At 42.9% G+C, this 23,355-nt stretch overlaps 1 protein-coding gene and 1 long non-coding RNA gene across 2 annotated transcripts in view; one reads left to right on the top strand and one right to left on the bottom strand.

Annotated features, from left to right (window-relative positions):
* The first annotated feature begins 121 nt into the window (after positions 1 to 121).
* LOC138968508 (germ cell nuclear acidic protein-like) overlaps positions 122 to 23,355 on the top strand; it is a 29,387-nt gene continuing 6,153 nt past the window's right edge. The window contains exons 1-8 of the mRNA XM_070341077.1: positions 122 to 242; positions 2,251 to 3,936; positions 4,648 to 4,721; positions 5,025 to 5,187; positions 11,102 to 11,301; positions 12,035 to 12,260; positions 13,414 to 13,498; positions 20,340 to 20,469. Coding sequence (XP_070197178.1) covers positions 2,339 to 3,936; positions 4,648 to 4,721; positions 5,025 to 5,187; positions 11,102 to 11,301; positions 12,035 to 12,260; positions 13,414 to 13,498; positions 20,340 to 20,469 — 2,476 coding nt within the window. The 5' untranslated portion in view covers positions 122 to 242; positions 2,251 to 2,338. The remainder of the gene's footprint in view (positions 243 to 2,250; positions 3,937 to 4,647; positions 4,722 to 5,024; positions 5,188 to 11,101; positions 11,302 to 12,034; positions 12,261 to 13,413; positions 13,499 to 20,339; positions 20,470 to 23,355) is intronic.
* Positions 8,775 to 10,204, bottom strand: LOC138968505 (uncharacterized). Its single transcript, XR_011456209.1, has 3 exons — positions 9,669 to 10,204; positions 9,152 to 9,326; positions 8,775 to 8,877 (listed from the first exon to the last, which is right to left on the bottom strand). It is a non-coding gene; the product is annotated as an uncharacterized lncRNA (long non-coding RNA).

Raw genomic sequence — 23,355 nt, 5'->3', positions numbered from 1 at the left:
GCGCAAAGTTGGAATTCCTACAATGGCGGCCATTGTTGGAATTCCAACAAAGCGTAGGTCATTTCCGGAAAAGCGCCGATGACGAGATGGGTCGCAACAAGTCATCGCAATAATTCATTTGAGTTGCCGTCCTTGGTGATGACGGCGGGGACCACTTCAAACTTTGAAAAAGTACACACTGTTGCCCACATGACTGGTTTTAATCCAGTTGTTCCGTTTCAGGGTTTGATGTCAACTTCAGGGTATGTATAGAGTTTTAGCTGATTCAGGCTGTTTAGAACACGGGCTCAGTTTGCAGTGTTGTTCACACAATTTCAAATCGTACATGTTGGTTGCAGTGGCTCTGTCGTGTCCGAGATAAAATGGCCATCTATATTGATTGCACATCTATGCTTCACCCTGGGAGAGAAGACTATGGGTCCCCCCCCCCCCCCCCCCCCCTTCGACTAAAGTCGGATGAGACATTGTAAAAGGCGTGCAGCCCCCCACCAAAAGCTAGCCAAGTGAGGATTTGTCATCGGAGTGGCTCCGGGAAGCAGTACCCCGGGAAGCGACCTTGGCTTCAGGCACAGGCGGAAGGTATCGTTCACTGGACCACTACTTCCATAGAAAGACTAGTCTTTCTATGGAAGTAGTGGTCCAGTGAACGATACTGTGCTTCAGGCTCGGAAACCGTCACCAGTAGCTCTCAAAATAGACATCCTTTTTTTTCTATCAATGTGATAGTTTAATTTGAATGGCACAGTGGTTTGTAAGAGTTTGACTTTGAGCTGTGCCAACGCTGTTTTTTTATTTTTTTCCTTACAAGTTACATCTTTCAACCTTTTTTTCCTTCTTCACTCTCCTTTCTCTTATTTTGCTCTCTTCTTTAATGACTTTATTCCAAGGCATTACAGTGGATTCTAAAAATGGAAGATCATCACAACAAAGCTCACATTTCCAAGTCGGCAATCACTGCATGAAAAGTGTGTCCGCGAACGAAGTCGTGAATCACTAGTCCCAAGACTAAAAGCAGCATTTATCAACAATATGCAGTACATATATCATTTACATGAAAACAACAACAAAAAACACTTTTTTTCAGTTATGACAAAGCATAATTAAGTCTGCTTTGCATCGAGTTACTTCAACAGTACTGACATCTGCGAACCGCATCTCTGACTTCGCGGATCAGTTGCTCATGATCAAGCTTGCTGAGATGCAAGTCTTTCTGAGTCTAAAACTGATCACCATAAATATTTCTCCCCCAAAAAGAAGACCATTGTTCTTTGATTTGAAAAATCTTTATCAGTTTATAAACGATAAAAGTAGCTTGTGGGGAGTGCCGGTTCCTGAGCCTGGAGGCTCCGTGACCAGCTAGCTCGATCACCGGTTCCCGAGCCTAGGGGCTCCGTAAATGACTCATGGTTCTCTAGCCACGGCCAATGTGTATATTTATATATTCTATAATTCTATTGTGTGAGTTTGTTTTGGTGTGCGCTTGTGCTCTTCTCAGCCTATTTAATACAAACGCTGTAAACTGTCCATGTATAGGGTGGTGCAGTAAGTTGTTTTGATGCGCCCTTTGACCCTCTGAATGGAATTTTTCTGTGTCATTTTCAAACTGTATACAATTTACAAGTGCCAATGACACATTATTCAGCCGAACCCTATACGCGGACACATGGGTGAGTCTCAAACTCGTAGCACTTGTTGTAGCTAAAAGAATTCTCAGCCCCCTCCCACCTTTTCAATTGTTATTCCACGGCTAGGGTTCTCATGATACTTTATTTAATTCGAAGTTACGACTAATGAAATCCACCAACTTTTTCAGTCTTGCTTGATGCATTTTTGAATGGTTCGTCTGTAATTTGATGTACTGATTCACCATATACTGATATATATATATATATATATATATATATATATATATATTTATATTATATGTCCCAATTCACAACACATTTTAGGCGAATCAGTCAAACACCTTAGCTATTTATGTGAAAGAAAGCATGTGTGAGCGCTGCATCGATTATATCATAATTCCAGGCGTTAGCGTAGTGATTGGTTAGGAAATTTCCCCAAAGATATGCCAAGGGAATGGCGTATATATCATGCCAAATTTCAAGCGCCTCGGCCTAGAAACACAGGAGATATTTAGCAATCAAATTAAGACATTGTGACAGACGGACAGAGGCCTTTTAGTATATATATATATAGATGCATGTAAAAAAGCTGAACTAACTACCAATTTCTTTTCTGTCTCTACAGAATTTAGCTTGAAGTTGAAGGAAAGGCTCAGCGGTTTGACCCAGCATCTCTGGTACAGATCACGACAAGCAACTCAAACTGAGTCAGTATGGCCAAGCCATACACAATACACAGACATCGTCACAACAGGCAGGAAATACTGCAAGAATTGCTCAACTTTTCTTCAGGAAGTTCTGATGAAGATTCTTTGGTATCAGTCCATGCAGCAAGACCTTCAAATCATACAAAGCAAGAAGAGAAGATGAAAGTTGCTGAAGGGAAGGAAAATGCAAGAAAGTTGCAAAAGAAAACATGTAAAGGAGGTCGCAGGACTACTGATATGGCTGGCGTTAGGAATTTTTCAGGGGTTTGCAACACAAACCTGCCAGCAGAGAAGAAGAAGAGAGAGAGAGTTGCTAAAGACAAACCTGTGCATTTCAAACCAAAGTCAACTGGGAGAACTAGCTTGCAAAATGTGACATTAGCTGATCTTGATATTTCTTTTGACCTTTTGGAAAGCTCTGATGAAGGAGGAGAAAAAGCAGAGAAAGGAAAGACTGAGGTTTTTTGTCAAGGTGAGAAACCACAGCATATTGAGGCTGAAACTGCAATGCAGGAGGGTGAAAAGGAACAGGCTTGCAAACAAGTTTCCAAAACTACAGAGGTAAAAGCACTCATAAACTCTGTAGGTTTTTTTGCTGGAAGTGATAAGTCCAGTCAACTATCCATTGAGTCTCCCTGTGTTAGTAAGTCGGTAGCAAGTCCACTAAACGATTTGCACACCAAAGATTGTGTACCAGTGAAGGCATGCACTACTGTGGCAAATGTTTGTTCAACTCTGACTTCCTTCAAATATTCATGTTCCCAGCACCGTAATGTGTCGGTCATCAGGTCAGCTCAGTCTTGGTCTGGCAGTATATCGGTAGATTTTTCTCCCTCAGAAGAATCACTGCTCCCTCTGTCAGAATCTACTCGTCTTGACTGTCCAGAAACTGATGCTCCATCCCAGGAAGATTTTGGTCATCTTGCGGCTCACCTCAAACCTTCCAAGCTTAGGTTAGGAAATTTGTCTTATGAAGAGTTAAATATTTCTTACCAGGGAAACATGGCTTTAAAACAGATATCGTCAGTGAAATCACACGCAGAAGATGGCAAGAAAGACAACTTCATGGAAAGCAAACCAGCTTCATCTTTGTTAGTTCCAGAGATGTCTGAAAGCGAATCAAAGTTTATGACATGTCTTTCCACCCCAGGCACTTCCTCTCTTTATGAAACAGTTGATAGCTCGGTTCAGAGAAGTGTTGGGATTGATACTGCAGGTTCAACTAGCATTAAGGAGTCGCAAGCTTTTTGTTCGCAGAATTCTGACGACCAAGCTGATGCTGAGGATCTGAGTAATAACACTAACACTAGTAACAACACCAATACAGAGACTGATGACGTATTCTGCAGTGAACAGCTAGGGCAGGGAACCAAAGAAGAGGAATCGGATGATAATCAAAAGACAAAGGACCACCACTGTCATGCTGATCTAAATCCTGGCATTGACGCTAACACAGGTCATGTTTCGGGGGAACAGACTACTGCAGATGGATCTGAAACCAGTGGAAAACCAGTCTTTTGGATGGAGACAGGAGAAAGAATGGACTACAGGCAGCAGAAGATCTCAAACTCAAATGCAACATCTATTGACTCTTCCAGTTCCAGGTATGACCACCTACATTTTACAGTTACCTAAAAGATGCTTCCTTTCTGTGTACATGCACTACAGATACACACCAAGTTGAATGCATCATGCAGGGATGTCTCTTGGCACTGACAGTCGTCAGAATGTCGTTTAAATTCCTTTGCTGTCGTTTGGGCAGGTCTGTCAAATGTTTTTCACTGTGTTGAGAAGGTGATGCCAAGAGCCACCTCAAATTCCAAGTTCCGTGAATTGTGAAAACGTTTATGGACATTTTTGTAAAGTGTTGAAGAAAATAAATGCTGGCAGTGGCAACATCCCTGTCATGAATAATGATGTTACAGCCCGACACTAATGACAGCTTATGGAGGTTCAGGAAGATTTTCTACCGAAAGGATCTTTTCTGAATGTTATGGTTAAAGTACATGTTACACAATGGGGACTTTTTTCATCAGTTGCTGAATTGAAGTTTAGATTTTTAGCAAATTTTTAATTCAACTTTTTTTGTAGTCAAGTTCATCCCCTGTGCAGTTTGTCTGGCATTATATTTTCGCTTTCAGGTCATCTTTATCAGGGCAGTTGTTCACTTGTGATGACAATTGACATCTTTATGAAAGAAAAGGAAAAACATGAGTACCATTGACTCTTCATTAGTTGACCAACATGGCTATAATGTAATAGTAATGAGTCATGCAGACTTGACAAATGAGTGTTGAATTGTGCTGTCCATGAAGGAAGCAGGGGAAGACTGGGAGCGCTCACCTTGACAGCAGTAGAGAAGAGGACGGTGACCAAAAGCTGGAAGCATGTAAGAATTAAAAAAGTTTGTGTGTGTGTACATGTGTCACTGAGAGAGAGAACTCAGATAGATTATTTGCTTTATGTCATGAGCCCTTCTTAGGGCAATAGGTGTCCATGTCATAGAAAACCATATCATTTTCAGTCTATTAAAGTAGAGTGAGAGAACATCAACTTAAGGTTTATGGTGTAATATATATTTATCACATGTATATATATATTATATTAATATATTGTAGACATTATGTGCTTCAAATCAGTACAGTAAGTCTAAGAGTATAAAGTTAAGTTTTTCTTCTGCGATTGTTGACAGTTTTGCAGAGAGTACGTACGCCTGCAAGATTGCACAAAGACGTTTCCTGTGAGGATGATGACCTGGACGATTTTATTGTCACCGATTCCGATGCCACCGACTCTGATGAAGATTTTTGTCATGTGGATCTGAAAGGCGAACGTGATGATCTTCTTGGCTCTGGGTAAGGTAGCTGATTTATTATTGCATTTGATTGATGTGGTCATTTTCTTCAGGTTGTTTGGAGTGTGGACTCAATTTGTGGCTTATTCCTAAATTGAATTGGAAGCCAGGAAAAGTGTTGGGTGACGATAGCAATATTTTGACGGGCAAACTTTCCTATTGCACACATGGTGGAAAACCTATCTGAGAGCAATGTACAGGAAACAGCACTGTGTCCAATAAAAATGACATTTCTCCTTGTACTTGCTTGCTGAACTGTTCCTAGCCTTGACAAAGAGTGTACCAGATAAACAGAGAAAGTCACACTGATTCTCAATGTCAGATGAAAACAAGTCGCGTAAGGCGAAATTACTACATTTAGTCAAGCTGTGGAACTCACAGAATGAAACTGAACGCACTGCATTTTTTCACAATGACCGTAGTCCGCCGCTTGTGCATAACGGAGTGAAACTGACAAGCCTGTTCAGCGCGGTAGTGGTTTCGCTGTGCTGCATAGCACGCTTTTCTGTACCTCTCTTCGTTTTAACTTTCTGAGCGTGTTTTTAATCCAAACATATCATATCTATATGTTTTTGGAATCAGGAACCGACAAGGAATAAGATGAAATTGTTTTTAAATCGATTTCGGAAAATTAATTTTGATCATAATTATTATATTTTTAATTTTCAGAGCTTGTTTTTATCCAAATATAACATATTATATGTTTTTGGAATCAGGAAATGATGTAGAATAAGATGAACGTAAATTTTGATCGTTTTATATAAAAAAAAAATTTATTACAATTTTCAGATTTTTAATGACCAAAGTCATTAATTCATTTTTAAGTCACCAAGCTGAAATGCAATACCGAAGTCCGGCCTTCGTCGAAGATTGCTTTACAAAAATGTCAATCAATTTGATTGAAAAATGAGGGTGTGACAGTGCCGCCTCAACTTTTACAAAAAGCCGAATATGACGTCATCAAAAGTATTTATCGAAAAAAAGAAAAAAACGTCTGGGGATATCATTCCCAGGAACTCTCATGTAAAATTTCATAAAGATCGGTCCAGTAGTTTAGTCTGAATCGCTCTACACACACACACGCACAGACAGACACACACACACACACACACACATACACCACGACCCTCGTCTCGATTCCCCCTCTATGTTAAAACATTTACCGTACTTTCCGGGTCATAAGGCGCGACTTTTTTCCTCGAGTTCGACCCCTGCGTCTTGTATAACGAAGCGTCTAATCCGTGTATGAAATACGACAAAAATCAAAGAGATCGCCTGAGTACCAGTCAAACAACTTGTGATAATGCATGTTTCAGCTTCTTGGTACTGCCCTGGCCAAGTTTCCTCGAGCTCTCAAGCCACCCAGCTATCACAATGCCTGCCTTTGATCTGGCCGCACACACAGAGCACACATAATTATTTCCACTCTGTTAAACTCGGTCACTGACCCGGTGCAGGAAGTATTTCCTCTCTCAGATATGACAGGGGAACCACCTCTCATGGCAAAAACTGGGTCATTGACCCCTGGGAAGAAGGTCGTGTCTATAAACAAGGCCACCCAGCTATCACAATGTCTTTGATCTCGCCGCACACACAGAGTTCGACTCTGTTAAACTCCGTCACTGACAGGTCACTGACCCCGAAGCAGGAAGTGTTTCCTCTCTCAGTTATGACAGGAACCACCTCTCATGGCAAAAACTGGGTCATTGACCCCTGGGAAGAAGGTCGTGTCTATAAACAATGGACCTGGCTTTGATCTCACCGGCTTATTTTCATTCTTCGACTACGGTATACTTTTTCAATTTTGGTGCGCCCTATCGGCCCCCTGCGTCCAATGGGTGACTGGATTACAATTTTTTTTTAAAAGAAGGGGGTGCGTCTTAGATAACGAAGCGCCTTGTCACCCGGAAAGTACGGTAGTCAAAACTTGACTAAATGTAAAAAGGATATATGTGGCCATTTCTGCGAAAAGGGACCTTGTTGACAAATTTATCGATTTTGAGTTTTGGATTTTATTTCACAGACTGTTATATTTAGAACGTGATGTGAGAATTTCAGACCTTCAAATTTATTTTTCACGGAGTTATGACCCTTTTTTGGAGATACCCCCAAAATGACTTAAAATGGCCAAACTTTTAAAAACAAACTTTTGCCGGGAAATAGTAAGTTCAATCATCTGCCGTTATTACTTTTATGGTTTTAGGTCAAAATAATGTTTCATTCCAGAGTTATTGCCCTTTTTGTAACGTTACCCTAATTTTTACTTTTTCGTCTTTTTCTATCATTCTCTCCTCCCATGCATAAGAAACAAGTCGCGTAAGGCGAAATTACTACATTTAGTCAAGCTGTGGAACTCACAGAATGAAACTGAACGCACTGCATTTTTTTCACAATCACCGTAGTCCGCCGCTAGTGCAAAAGGCAGTGAAAGTGACGAGCCTGTTCAGCGCGGTAGCGGTTGCGCTGTGCTGCATAGCACACTTTACTGTACCTCTCTTCGTTTTAACTTTCTGAGCGTGTTTTTAATCCAAACATATATCTATATGTTTTTGGAATCAGGAACCGACAAGGAATAAGATGAAATTGTTTTTAAAACGATTTCGTAAACTTAATTTTAATTATAATTTTTATATTTTTAGTTTTCAGAGCTTGTTTTTAATCCGAATATAACATATTTATATGTTTTTGGAATCAGAACATGATGAAGAATAAAATAAAAGTAATTTTCAATCGTTTTATAAAAAAATATATTTAATTACAATTTTCAGATTTTTAATGACCAAAGTCATAAATTAATTTTTAAGCCTCCATGCTGAAATGCAATACTGAAGTCCGGCCTTCGTCGAAAATTGCTTGGCCAAAATTTCAATCAATTTGATTGAAAAATGAAGGTGTGACAGTGCCGCCTCAACTTTTACAAAAAGCCGGATATGACGTCATAAAAGACATTTATCGAAATAAAAAATAAAAAATCTGGGGATTTTATACCCAGGAACTCTCATGTAAAATTTCATAAAGATCAGTCCAGTAGTTTAGTCTGAATCGCTCTACACACACACACACGCACAGACACACACACAAATACACCACGACCCTCGTCTCGATTCCCCCTCTATGTTAAAACATTTAATCAAAACTTGACTAAATGTAAAAACAATCAGCCATATGATTTTTTTTATCGAATATTTCTTCTTCTTTCATACTACCTCTCCCCCCGCCATGTTCTATTCTTTCTTCACCCACGCACATTCAAACACAAACTATTTGAGGCTGTCTGCTGAAAACAATACACACACACTTGTCGACTTGAAGTTGTGGTACTTCTAAATTTCATAACAAGGATTAATTGTTCAGTTTCCTTGGTAAATACAGCTTCCAGTTGTAGAAAGTAACATATGGTGCTGTGTGTCCTTGCACACGTGGGTCTGTCAGTCTGTCCATCACTTCACTGAATTGAAAATGTCATCCGTGCACTCTGCTATCGAACGTCTCCCTTTACTTTCAACAAACTGAAATGCCTATCAGGGTCGAACTTGATGTGGCCGACGATCAAGACATTTTCAAAATGGATTTGTGCTGTTCTTTCACACACAAAACTGCATGCCTAAGTATTGATGCACCATGCCGAAGACTGAAGTTGCTACCCTCCTCTGTACCCCTGCCTCATTCGCAAGGTAGACGATTTGCTTCTCTGAAACAAAGGCAACCACAGAGTTGATCAACATATTATTTACTAACCACTATTTGCACAGCTCAAGTCTGGTTTTGGGTACCTGTCCACTTGCCATTTCTAAGCTGGTATGGTATGGTGACATTATCGAAAATGTAGTGTGTGTGTGTGTGTGTGTCTGTGTGTGTGCTTCTTTGTTGGAGAAAACAGCACATAAACACAAATATAACTGTATTGCTCCCCCCCTTTTTTTTTTAAAGTACTGACAAATTGTAAAGTATTAATATGTCTTTACCTACTGAGCAAAGTCCCAAGGGTAAACCATGCTGATTTCCTTGGAACTGGAACCGGCTGGACATTGCTGTTGCCCCATTCTGTCGAACACCTGCTTTGTGGCCAGGCACTTCTGTCTTTTGTTGTTGCACTGTCCGGTGAATTGCTGGACTTGTTTGCTGTTCCACGCCAGCAAACTGAGAGAAAGAGAGTAACATTGGTTAAATAAAAAAAAAGAGGAGTTTAAAAACATACTACACGTACACACATACCACCACCACGATCATCATCATCATCATCATCATCATCATCAAAATCATCATCTCTCTTCCTCTATCTACCCCTCTTTCTCTCTCTCTCTCTCTCTCTCTCTCTCTCTCTCTCTCTCTCTCTCTCACACACACACACACACAAAAACACACACACACACACACACACACACATACAGAAACCCTCACACAACACACACACACACACAAGCTGCGCGCGCGCGCACACACACACACAAAACACACACTGCAGTCTATATGGTAACTTACCTGAAATTGTAGCCTGTCATAGATCTAAGTGGAGACAGCAAACGGTAAGAGCAACAGGTTCTCATTTACGATGTCCGGGCATTCAAACGATCAGGAAGAGGAAGACCTTGCTTCGCAATAGGCCTATGCTCTTGGAGAACTCTTTAACCGATTAGTAGTGTGCGTTGTCATCATGAACCTTTACAACACCATCGTGATCAAAGTAGATCTGCTTCGACTTCGGAGTCACAAAATGATGTCCGGGCGAAGTGCAACAAAATTATTCTGAATTAACAGCATTGACCTCGTCAACAAAATCGTTGTCTTATCCCAAAGTGACTTCTGTCAGCAGAACATTCCGTGTTCAACTGAGAAGACTGACTTGCCCTTCCACTATCAGAATTCACAGCTGCAAAGAACAGAATGCCCCAGTCAGTAACCACTGATCTAAATATCAGTAACTTTAGCAAGGGAAGCAACTAAAGATGTAAACGGGGAGTAACTGTTCTTCATCGGGCAACTGCATTTGTCGTCTGCTTTTTCCTACAGTGCTACGGTCGCGTGAAAGTCAGATCTACCTGAACTATGCGTATAGATCCGTCTAGTGAAATGTAGCTGTGTGATGATTTGGCTACATCACTTTGCTGAATGTGCTTCCAGATGAAAGTTTATATTAAACTTACTGTCAAACATTAAAAAAAAAAATAGGTAAGTTGTTTTAACTTGACCAAAACTAGCGACGAAAATTTTTTTCTCGAAGCACAACAAAACACTGTCGGCATTTTCGGCATCATCGCAGTCAACTTGTCATCGGTTCGATGTGTTTTTCCTGAGGAGGAATGAACATAAACATTTGTAGAAGTTTGTAATGTTGATCCCAAGACTATTTTCCATTACTTTAAATTGCTGTTCATTGCACTATCGCTGATAATTCATTGAACATTTTAGAAATTCAACTTGAAGTGGGCATCAGTCAGCACAGCAAAGTTTGTTTACATTTTGGTCTAACTTTGACCCCGCGTTTCTCCAATCGGAGGCTTAGCTCAACAAGGTCCCTTTTCACAGAAATGGCCACATATGGTGTACTCTATTTATGTGTGAGTTTAGAGGGAGCGGTCAGCGACCATAAACTCTATTTAAACGAGACAGATATGCAGCTAAAAGGGGTGGGGGGGGGGGGGGAGGAGGTGTTGAGGTAATGCAGGAGGAAGTGATAGCAGAGTCCCGTGGGAACGAATGCGGGGAATGGAAGAGGGTTGGAGGGCAGGGGGGAGGTGATGAGTGAAGGACAGCATCTGGAATCAAACAATGGTAACAGATAAGGGAGTCAGAGAGAGAGAGCGAGGACCGAAGTCATTAGTAGCAGCGCAGCGGCCAGCAAGCAAGTTGAGCGATTTTTTTCAGTTCTGCAAAAAGGATATATGGTGTACTCTATTTATACACTGACTGCACAGAAATGGTGGACGGACAACAGCCAGCAGAGAAAAAGGAGCAGAGGCAGAGCTGTCAGTGTCATGGGATGTGACAACCGACACCAGCAGCAGTGAGAGTGAAGACAGCTCAGCTGATGATCATGGCCAACAGGATAGGAGAGCTGGCTTGTCAACACCGAAGCCAACAAGTCTGCCTAAAAATGCCAAAACCAATGAGACATGTGGGTATTTTTGCTCCTTTATTCAAAGAACTGCAGACTTCAATGTCTCAGGGGTGGGACTTTTCCGCGAATCCGCGGATTTCCGAGGGACACAACTTACGAATTCCGCTGGAGTAATCTATTTTTCCGCGTCATACTATTGCCAGTATTGGATTATGGATACATGGTTCATTACGTAAATATGCACCATTACAATGCTATCATTGTTGTGTGAAAGTGTTTTTTTTGTTTGGTTGGGTTGTGTGGTTTTTTGTGTTTTTTTTTTTGGGGGGGAGGAGAATGTCTTTTTTACCTGATCCAAACAAGTTACGAAGTATAATTTTACTTTCAGAATGTACCAGATTGCACAGATTTTAATGTACCATTTAAAATAAAATTCGGCCTAGAAAAAAGGTATTTCCTCTTTTTTCATCAATAGAGTCCCACCCCTGATGTCTGTAGATATTTCTAGACCAAAAAAGAAATGTCTAAAATTTATGAATACAGATCTGTATACTGCTGCACCTCAACTAAAACATACCTTTGAAATGAATGTAACAGTTTCATGAACTCTTTCCAAGATGAAGGTGAGGGAGCACAACTGTCGAGAATGAGGCAACATGGAAGCCAAAATCTTTTCTGTATGAGAACTGAACCTTTTTCTGTAGGAAAGATTCATGCGATATGAGATCTCTTCCTAAACAGCACAAGAATAATAATTTGGTGTATCACATTCAAATGTTTTTATGGGTAGCGTCTCCAAAGTGGTTCACCCCAGCCACCTCGGTAAAAACAAGACGGGGACAGGATGTGGACAGAGAAGACCAGCACGCTGGTGACAAAGGAAGGGTTGCGGCCCAGAGGACACCTGCCCCCCTGGCCAGTAGAGGGCCCAACAGAGTGAAGGCCAGGCCATACAGTTTTCTGCGCTCCCTTTCCACCCAGACCCCGGATCATCTCAGGGATGAAGAGGCCAGAAGGTTAGAAGGTTCTACAGGGCTGGGGTCCAGTTTGTCACATCAATTTTCAGTCATGTTAATTTGTATGCATTTTGTTTAAACCTCTTACATATCTTGTTCTTGCCTCTTGCCATCTCTGAGGTATGGCGACCACAGACCTGTTTACCAGTACGATTTGGGCGTATTTTGTACGCCAAATTATTATCGGTACGCAAATACGCGACACACGCACAAAATACGCATAAGAAAAAGTCTAGAATACGTTTTCCGGTGTTGGTGTGCTGATTACGGGATGGTACAACTGATACCGGTTTCGGTCGAAAGGAGATAACCATGACAGCGAGTCTTCAGCTGTGGAAACCTTGTTCAGTTGTTGGCACGTGCGATCGTCTGGACAATTGTGGCAAAATGAAGCGGTAAAATGTTCCAGTTTCGGATGACTGTACCAAGTCTAAACAGCAGAAGCAGCAGATTTTCTTGGAGAAATATAAGAAAGAGCCAGGAATTGTGGAGTCTACTGTGGGGAAAAGTCATGCACACTGCAAGTATTGTAAATCAGATTTCTTCGTTGCCCATGCTGGGAAATATGACATCGAACGACACTGCAGTTCCAAAACTCACCTGGACAAGGTTGCTGCAAAGAAATCCGCTGAAAGCTGCCAAGGAATTATGAAGTTCATTCCCGCAAAGCAAATCCTGCCAGAGGAAAAGGCTGTAGTCCGTGCTGAAGCAATGTTTTCTGAGATGATTGTAAAACTGAACTTGCCACTGTCAACCGCAGATGTTATTTCACGAACTTCATCTTTTCATTATCTATCTGTTTGGAAGACACTGGTTATAATGCTATAAACTGACAGGTAAATAAAATTGTTTTATCCTTGTTGTATTGGAAGGAGTTAAATTCTGAAGGTGTTCACAAGACATGCTATTCTTACACAAACACGTTTGCACCCGACGCGTACATTTTCCCTAGCCCATATGGCTTTGCTTGCAAAGTACACCAACTTTTTGAAAAATACACTCAACTTTTTGGGAAAGTACTCTTGCCTCGGGTTTAGGGTAAACAGGTCTGCGACCACACACACCACACCACACACTTACTATATATAATAGATTGTTTTGTGAAAACCTGGTCAAAATTAATCTTTTGCTATCTTCTGTTTTTATCTTCTAGTTTTATACTTCAGTTCAAGAAAAGACAGGAAGCCCTGTCATCCCACTTGTTCAAGCTGTTTAACTTCACTGTTTTTGAAAATCAGGTAATGTCAAAACCTTTGTTGTATTTCCTGTGTGGGATGGGAGGGGGGGGGGGTCAATAGGTCAGTTGGTAGAGCACTGGACTTGTGCTCTGTGGGCAACGGGTTTGAATCTGGGCTGGGTGAATTAGGTGTCGGACATCGGTCATAGTCCAATTAACTGCCTCAAATGTCCGATTCATAGGACCGCAGAGCTGGGCAGTGACATCATTTTGTGGCTATGTACTCAAGATCATTTTACAACATGTGTAATCCACAATACAACAACTAGACAAAACCAACAAGCTGACACTACACACTTGAAAAACTCACAAGAGGGAGAGAGAGAAAGAGAGAGATTTGCTGCAATAGTTCCAGGGCATCAGTATCTGAAGGTTCATAAAATTCTGTCACTTTATGTATCCCACTGGTACGGAATCAGTCTTTCTCAGGTATGGAGTAATTACCTGCCTTAAACATCAATTGTTTGGGGGGGTTGGTACAGTGGGTCCTTTTAAAAGTATCATATGGAACAAAGCCATTTCTAATAAGTTTGTTGTTAATTATTTGAATCAGTCAATTAAGTCATTTGTTCATTTGCTTCATGAAATAATTGGTGAAATCATATTTTTCTCCCATCAAGGGAGGTAACTGTAATTTCCTGTCATTTGTCTAAACCTTCTTTCTTTCAACCTATTGATTTTTGTTATTGTTATAAATGGAGAACAACATTTTTTTTTCGTCAAAGTAACAATAAGGACAAGGAGTAACTGTATGTTTATAACCGACACATTCACCCACACAACAGAGAGAGGGGGAGAGAGAGAGAGAGGCTAAAAGTGAAAGCAGCCAAAAGTATTCTCAAATTCTGGAAATGTAGAATCGGTTGGCAAGTACTCCCAGTCCCAAATCGCTTGTCTCAGTTCCTTGCCTTGTCTTCTGGTTCTTTGTTTTTAAACTTAGCTGATGGAACAAAGTATTTATGAGGTACAATGCCATGCAACCTCAATTAAACAAAAGAGAAAAAGAAGAAAGGACGACATAAAGAGAGAACAGTAAATAGCAGGCGAAAATGGGTACGACCACAATGTAGGTCACCTGAAATGTCCTATTGAAATTTGTGAAGCCGGTCAAATGTCCTATTCATGTTGATGAAGTCAGGACATTTGTCCGATTAGCACGAATTTGTAGCAACATCCCTGCATCACAATAAAGTAATGAAAATGAAATGAGTTTGAGGTCTGGTTGTGACTCTCCTTATGCCACACCTTCTCAGCCGCGCTGTGCAGGTCAGAATTCGGTTCGTGGCCTAGCCGACCCAGTTGTTCCTGCCAGTGCGCCCGCACTGGCTGGTTACCAGGGCAATGGAAATCCAAAATGGCGGCCAGCAGAGTCTCACTATCTCTGGCGAGTGCTGTTTCTAGGAGATTTAGAACACATTCCCTGGGACAGGCTGATCTTTCTTAACCCAGTGTGGGATTTTCAGTGGGGCGACCACCCCCAACCCAGCGCGTCCCCGGGTGGCGGATAGGGGAACGGTCTTCAGATATGGAGATAGCCGCTTGCGGCCGCGGACCAAACTGGCTCCGGGTGGGATCCCGGAAAATCCTCCCCCCTGTGCTCTCAGGGTAGGACGTACGGGCCATGAGCTAAGGGTGAGGTAACCCCGACAGAAAACCCCGAATGCTGAAGACGGAGGACCCGGGCCGCACGGCGCATTCTAACAAACCACGGGTACACGCACTTACGCAAATGATGACACAATCAACCAGCACAGATGGAAATGGCGCTCGCCCATTGAGGACCCCCCAGGGTGGAGCAGCGTCGGGTCCCATGCCTCAAAGGGACCCAGCCCCAACTACTGGAGGTCCCTCCCGTCCGTCTTGTCACGCCAGGGGACGCGGGAGGAAAGTGACTGGCACCACCACAACCAGGAAGAAACCCAGTCAGCAGCGACCTTTTCAGGTCATGCACTGGAACGCAGAAAGTATCCTGAACAAGAAGACAGAGTTGGAGCATATCCTGCATGAGAAGAACATCAACATCTGCTGTATTCAGGAGACGCACCTGACACCCCAAAAGTCCTTCAAAGTGAGAGGCTACCAATGCCTTAGGTCCGACAGAACAGACCGAAGCAAAGGAGGAATCCTGACCCTCATCAGGAACAACATCAATGCCTGTTTGATAGAAACGCACATGGAGGACTCCGAATATCAGGTGATTCAAATTCAGACGAAGACATCAGAATTCCATCTTGTCAACTTCTACTGCCCCAATGATAGACACCTCGCCCTTGACACGATCCCCGCAAAGGCCTCCAACTTCATCGTGGTGGGTGACTTCAACAGTCATTCACAGAGTTGGGGATATGACCACCTGGATCGGAGAGGAGAAGAGGTGGAGAACTGGCAGGATGACAAAGGTCTCATCCTTTTGAACAGTCCCTTTGACTGCCCTACATTCTACTCCAGAAGATGGCACACTACATCCACTCCTGACCTAGCCTTCTGCACGGAAGACATGCACCAGCTAACCAGCAGAGAGGTCGGAGAACAGCTAGGTGGAAGTGACCATCGGCCAGTCTTTTTGACCCTGGGCATGGAGTCCTGCACTGAAGCTTCCTTCCCACGGTGGAACTACAAAAGAGCGAACTGGTTCCTCTTTAGACACCGCACCAGCGAACTCACCAAAGACATCAGAGTCGAGGGTCGAGACATCAACATGGTGGCGAAGGACTTCAACATGAGCATCCTCAGAGCAGCGCGTGAGTCCATTCCCAGGGGTGCCAGGAGAGACTATAAGCCCTACTGGAGCAATGAATTGCAGGAACTGGATGATGATCTGGCAGACGCCAGAAGGGAAGCAGAAGTCAACCCGTCACAAAACAACAACATCCGCCTCCAGGAAGCCAAAGCCAAATTTCTCAAAAAGAAGCTACAGGCAAGACGGAGAAGCTGGCAAGAGAAAACAAGCTCTCTGAACCTTGAGAAGGATGGCAGAAAGCTCTGGAGGCTCACCAAGCAGTTGAATGATGAGAACACCAGTAGAGGAAAGATCACATTAGAAGAGAACGGGAAGGTGCTAACTGGAAAGCATGCTGCCAACCAATTTGCTGAAAGCTATGCAGCTGAGAGCAACCTCCATGTTAGCCCCGAGAAACAGAGAGAAGCAAGAAGAGAGAAAAGAGAGAGACCTGCCAGACAGTCGACAGTGGACGCCATGAGTCAACCACTCACACTCCACGAGCTGCACTCAGCTCTGAAAAAGTCAAAGGCGAAGAAGTCCCCTGGCCCAGACGGCATCACCAACGAGATGCTAACCCACCTTGGTAGTGCAGCAGAGAACAAGCTACTCGAGGTCTTCAACAGCAGCTGGCAAGAAGGATCGCTACCACAACTCTGGCGAGAAGCGATCATGATCCCCATCTTAAAAAAAGGGAAGGATCCAAAGAAGGCCACCAGCTATCGCCCAATCAGCCTCACCAGCTGTGTTGTGAAGACCCTGGAGAGAATTGTGAACGAGCGCCTCAGGTGGTACCTGGAATCCAGGAACCTTCTCGCCCCTGAACAAGCTGGATTCCGACAGTTCCGCAGCACTGAAGATCAGGTCACTTACCTGGCGCAAGAAGTTGAAGATGCCTTTCAGGAACAGAAGCTGGTCTTCGTCACCTGGATAGATCTTCAGAAGGCCTTTGACAAGGTCTGGAAAGATGGACTCCTTGTAAAACTGCTGAGGAAAGGCGTGTCCAGCAACATGTACCAGTGGATTCGCTCTTACCTCTATAACCGCAGGGCAAGAGTTAACGTCGACCAGACCAAAAGCAAGAAGTTCCTCCTTCGTCATGGCGTCCCTCAGGGCGGAGTCCTCTCCCCCACACTCTTCCTTCTCTTCATCGACGATCTGGTGTCTGAGATGCCCAAGGGGATCAAAGCTGCTCTCTACGCAGACGACCTTGTGATCTGGTGCAAGGAGGAGCACGCAAGTACTGCCACCTACAGAATGCAGCAAGCGGCAGATAGGCTGAACGCATGGGCAGAAGATTGGTGCGTCTCCATCAACAAGGAGAAATCTTCCACCACCCTATTCACACTGTCGCCAAAGCAGAAAGCCGGAACCATTAGGCTTGGTGGAACTCCTCTGAGAGAGGATGAAGAAGCAACGTACCTTGGTGTCACCTTTGATAGACGGCAGACCTGGAAGCCACACATTGCACAGGCAGAGACGAAGGCCCGGCGCAAGCTAGCCATACTCAGGAAGCTGGCAGGTACCACCTGGGGAGCGAACGAGAAGATACTGAAGACAGTATACCAGGGAACAATCAGACCCCACCTCGAGTACGGCTCCACAGCGTGGTCAACCTCAGCCAAGACAAACCTGCAGACCCTTGACCGTGTGCAAAACCAGGCCCTCCGACTCATCACCGGTGCAATGAAATCCACGCCCATCAAGGAAATGGAGAAGCTTACCACCATCCAACCCCTCTGTCAGAGAAGAGAAGCCAAGACTATGGTACAGGCCGAGAAGCTCAAGTGCCTACCCGACCACCCCATGAAGCACAGACTGAGCAACCTCACCAAGAACCGGCTTAAACGGAGCAGTTTTGTACACGAGAGCAAGAGACTTTCTCGACAGTACAGGGAAGTCCTTCCACAGAACACTCTACCTCTGACTCAAGAAGAAGAGGAAACCCCCAAGGCAACAGAAAAACCAGGCATCCAGATCTGCACCAGTGTTCCACATGTTACCTCAGGAGAAGATCAGAATGACACAGCTCGACAGGCACTCACCTTAGCCCTGATCGACGAACAGTACCCAAAAGAGGCGTGGATCCATGTATACACCGATGGATCAGCGACTAACGCCGTGCTCAATGGAGGTGCAGGCATTCTCATCCAGTTCCCTGGGGGACATACAGCTACATCCAGCGTTGCCACTGGCAAACACTGCACAAACTATAAAGCAGAAGCAGAAGCTCTCATGCAGGCCGCCTCCTTCGTTCAGGACTCCGCAGACCCTTGCTACCAAGTTGTCTTCCTCTCGGACGCCCTTTCAGTCCTTCAGGCCCTAGAGAACGACAAACTCCCACAGCTGGCCAAAGCATTACAGATGGTCAGACAAACCAGAAGAGTTGTCCTCCAGTGGATACCAGCACACTGTGGGATACCAGGAAATGAAAGGGCAGATGAGCTGGCAAAAGAAGGAGCCGTGGAAGACCAACCTGAAAACAGTGTCAGCTTTAGTGAGCAGAAGACAATCATCAAGGCATTGATGAGGCCAAGGACAAACAGAGATGACTACCACACCATGTCCAGAGAGCAGCAAGTCAACCTCATCAGGCTGCGTACTGGCCACAACAGGCTCAATGCTCACATGAACCGAAAGTTCAAGCTGGCGCCATCACCAACCTGTGCCTGCGGTCAAGAGGACCAAACAGCGGAACACATCTTACAGCGATGTCCCTTACTAGATGAGGAACGAAAAGAAGTGTGGCCGTCACCAACTCCCTTGCAGACCAAACTATACGGCAGTCGACAGGAGTTGGAGAAAACGACAACATTTATCACCAGTGCTGGACTGATTGTGTAACCTCTGCGAACGCCAAGAAGAAGAAGAAGAAGAGAACACATTCCCTTCATTCTAATGCCCCACTATCTTGCACCAGTCTGTCAGCCAGGCAATTAGCTTGCTGTGTGTGGAGCCAGGGATGTTTATCCCCACTGTAATTGATAGTAGGCAGCTTTAAGTGAAACTGGCCCCTTGGCACTGAGCAGGAAATGGATTCCAGATGTTAAAACAAATGCCCCCTTATCTCAGTTCCCTCTAATCCTGTAGCTTTGCTGGTACCTAGACCTGTTGGGAGAGATGCTATGCTGCAGATTGTAATAAACAGTTCTAGGGAAGCAAGACTTGTCTGGGGGGAAAAAGGGTGGGGGGGGGGGGGGGGGGGGCGCCATGGGTTTGGTCTGTACTTTGGGACGAGTGTCTACTCCCACTCACTGTGCTCTCTGTTCTGTGGAAAGCAAGCACTACTGGAATGAATATGTGCCTTATCTAAAGGAAAGTGAATGTGTTGGTATCTGTGCTGTTTTATCTTGTTTTTGTGTGGACTGTGCTCATTTTCATGCCGTCAAAATGAATTGTGAAAGTTGTATACAATACAATGGAGTGCAGTGTATTGGATTAGCAGTTATTCATTCTACTTTCTGGTGCAAAGGTAAGGCTTGCTTCATTCATTCTGCTTGCTGTTCTGTGTTTAGCATGCTTGTTGCCTCTAAAACAAAACTGTATTATGTCTGTAGTAAAAGTGTGCTAACACTTTCAAAACACACCAAAGCACCTCAATCAGTTAGTACTAATAAATACTTCTTACCAAATTGAAATGGGATTACAATTGCATTGAGTGGTATCTGCAGAAATCGATCTAGTCATGTGTCAAATTTCAAAAAAGAAATGCAACAAACGGCTCAGCTATCATTAAATAAAGTTGTAAGTAAGAGTATTACAGCTACGGTCAGACAGGCCAGTTTGTTGCTGGCACCCTCAGCTGACTGGCTGGCTCGCTGTGTGCAGCTGGCTGGGCTATTTATAGATGGCTGCTCTAGATAACCGAATTCTCAGTGCTGGGAAGGTGTGATACCCAAGGGTCAACGTGATTTTTTTATCACAAACTGTGCACTATGAGAGGGTTCAATGGTGCCTTCTTTCTAAAATTAACAATAATTTCATTTGTCCATCCTTTTTATAGGTAAATTGATAATAATTATGGCAGGACATTTGAAGTACCATTGTGAAGGGGAGTCAGTTGAGCGTTTGTTCCTGTATTCTTCATGCGCTGCAAGTTTCAGAGTGTTCACTGTTTCCACAGCTGCCTGCAGACATGCCCGTAGTGTGGAACAAGCGCTTGCTGAAGACGGCAGGGCTGTGCAAGCAGAAGAGGGTTGATTGCAACTACACAGTGGTCATTGAGCTTTCCAACAAAGTGTGTGACACGGCAGGTACGTCCAGGTAGAAAGGATGCACTTCTTAGTCTCACCTTCCTTGTTGCACCACCTGGCATGTATGAGGCATGAGTAAAATTGGCTCCTGTTGGAGCTTTGGAATTTACATTGAGTTGTGGAATCTCACCTGGTCTTTGCTTTGTGGGAAAAAGTGAGTGTGTGTGTATATGGGTCGTTCTACAAAGCTGTGTACCACGAGAGGGTCATGACTTTAGAGTTAGATTTCAGAATGTTTCTCTTGCTTCTCGAATGATATAAGGATATCAACAGACTGCAAATTGACCAAAGAGATAACGATAATAAAATCAAGAAGATCGTTAGGTTGGTTAATGTTTTGTATGAAAGCAAACACAGAAAATGACGTCAAAATGGCGTTTTTATTGTGACATTGCTTACATCTTGTTTTTAAGTATCCGTGTGGCTGCCAATGAAATGCGACTATGAAACCCCCAACATACATCTTCGTTGTGTTTTGTGCTAGTGTTACATATGCACTTAGCTGTTTGCCCTTACGCATGTTTACAGTGTGCATTTGGATCGTTCCAAAATAACGGTTGCCTACGCAACATTTGGTTTATAAAAGCAACCGCGAACTACGTGAACGTGTCTATAACTTCTGTACGCACGAATATGCGACTGTGTGTATTATCAGGCATTACTGATGTGTAGTGAATGTGTTAGAATGTGCGCTGTGTCAATTTGATCCGATTTGAATGTGATTTGCCTTCTGCGTGTCGTCACTAAGCTTCGTTTATATTTTTTCTGGTTACGCTGGATCGTTAAAAATGATATTTGTCACTTAGCAACGCATCAAACTTGGTGTTTCTTTTGCATGCAATGTTCTTCAACATCGCTGAAAGGTTTTTCCATAAAAAAAATCCCATTAACTTTTTGAACGGAGCAGGCGTGGAGCGTTTTATGAGTCGTTACCAACGAGGAACGAATGTTATGTAGGCAACCTTTCGCGACTCTTCGCTCTTAAAGTTAATATTTTTAAAAAGTTCGACATTTTAATGTTTTATTTTGTGATATATGTGCTCGGTGTCTCTTTGTCAAGTCTTAGGCTATTCTTTGTAGTCTAGTCCTGTTCCAGTTGTCATAGTTAAGGTAAAACAAGTCGCGTAAGGCGAAATTACTACATTTAGTCAAGCTGTGGAACTCACAGAATGAAATTGAACGTAGTCCGCCGCTAGTGCAAAAGGCAGTGAAAGTGACGAGCCTGTTTGGCGCGGTAGCGGTTGCGCTGTGCTTCATAGCACGCTTTACTGTACCTCTCTTCGTTTTAACTTTCTGAGCGTGTTTTTAATCCAAACATATCATATCTATATGTTTTTGGAATCAGGAACCGACAAGGAATAAGATGAAAGTGTTTTTAAATTGATTTCGAAAATTTAATTTTGATCATAATTTAAAAAAAATTTAATTTTCAGGGCTTGTTTTTAATCCAAATATAACATATTTATATGTTTTTTGAATCAGAAAATGATGAAGAGTAAGATGAACGTAAATTTGGATCGTTTTATAAAAAAATTATTTTATTTTACAATTTTCAATGACCAAAGTCATTAATTAATTTTTAAGCCACCAAGCTGAAATGCAATACCGAAGTCCGGCCTTCGTCGAAGATTGCTTGGCCAAAATTTCAATCAATTTGATTGAAAAATGAGGGTGTGACAGTGCCGCCTCAACTTTTACAAAAAGCCGGATATGACGTCATCAAAGACATTTATCGAAAAAATGAAAAAAATGACCGGGGATATCATACCCAGGAACTCTCATGTCAAATTTCATAAAGATCGGTCCAGTAGTTTACTCTGAATCGCTCTACACGCACACACACACATACACACACACACATACACACATACACCATGACCCTCGTCTCGATTCCCCCTCTATGTTAAAACATTTAGTCAAAACTTGACTAAATGTAAAAACCATTGAGTTTTCATCAAAATTTGAACACACTCGATCGACTATTTTTTTTGGGGGGGGGGGGGGGGGGGGGGAACGATAAATCGAAGAAAATCAGATTAAATGCTGTTGTGAAATAGAGAGAAAGAAATCCTGTGTCTGTGAAGCTGATTTCCTTGTTAGTGGGCATTAAGCAAAAAAAGGAGCAGTCCCTTCAAACTGCCTGGTGATACTAAGCTTATGTATCTGGAAGACTTGACTGGGCGAACCAAGCAGGCAAATTTAGCATCGGATTTCACTAGCTTACAGTTAGAAATTGTGCGATTATTCTCGCCCATGACACTTAGATTTATGGTAAAGGAAGAATAATCTTTCTGACAGGACCACTAAGAAAAGATTGAATTATCAATCAAATATAACAAGAAGGCGCAAGTGGTCAACTAGATCTAAAAAGTTGCCCATCGTGTTTATAATCTGTGCCATGTAGCTTTGAAATCGGCAGTACATTGTTTCGGACACATAAGCTGTGAAAACCCGTAAAGTACATTGAATTTTTCGAAGCATGATCACAAAAATATGGTCGCAAAAATGAGGCGATTTGGTAGAAAAATAACGTTTTTGAGGTAAAAAGTATCGTGTCTATTGTGTTGATAGTTTGTGTATTGTTCTGTATCTGAGTTATTCCATGATTTAGATATAAACACAAAACAATACCAACATGTTTAAGAGAGGAACACTGTGTGTCCGACGTAACTCAAAGACAAAGCAAATCATTAATAATCAAAATCGTTAAGGCTCTTGATCTGCCGTGTGTTAAAAACAACGCACCTAAATCTGACCGAATTTCGAGTATTCAATGACGACGTCACTAAAACCAAAAGAATTCCATTCATAACACAGTCATTCATAAGCCGGTTGATGACGCCATGTCATGGACCAATCGAATCGTCACAACATGTGTGATGTTAC

The sequence above is a fragment of the Littorina saxatilis genome, linkage group LG6 (assembly GCF_037325665.1).
Source record: "Littorina saxatilis isolate snail1 linkage group LG6, US_GU_Lsax_2.0, whole genome shotgun sequence".
Taxonomy (NCBI): Eukaryota; Metazoa; Mollusca; class Gastropoda; order Littorinimorpha; family Littorinidae; genus Littorina; species Littorina saxatilis.
This window is presented reverse-complemented; position numbering and strand designations above follow the sequence as displayed.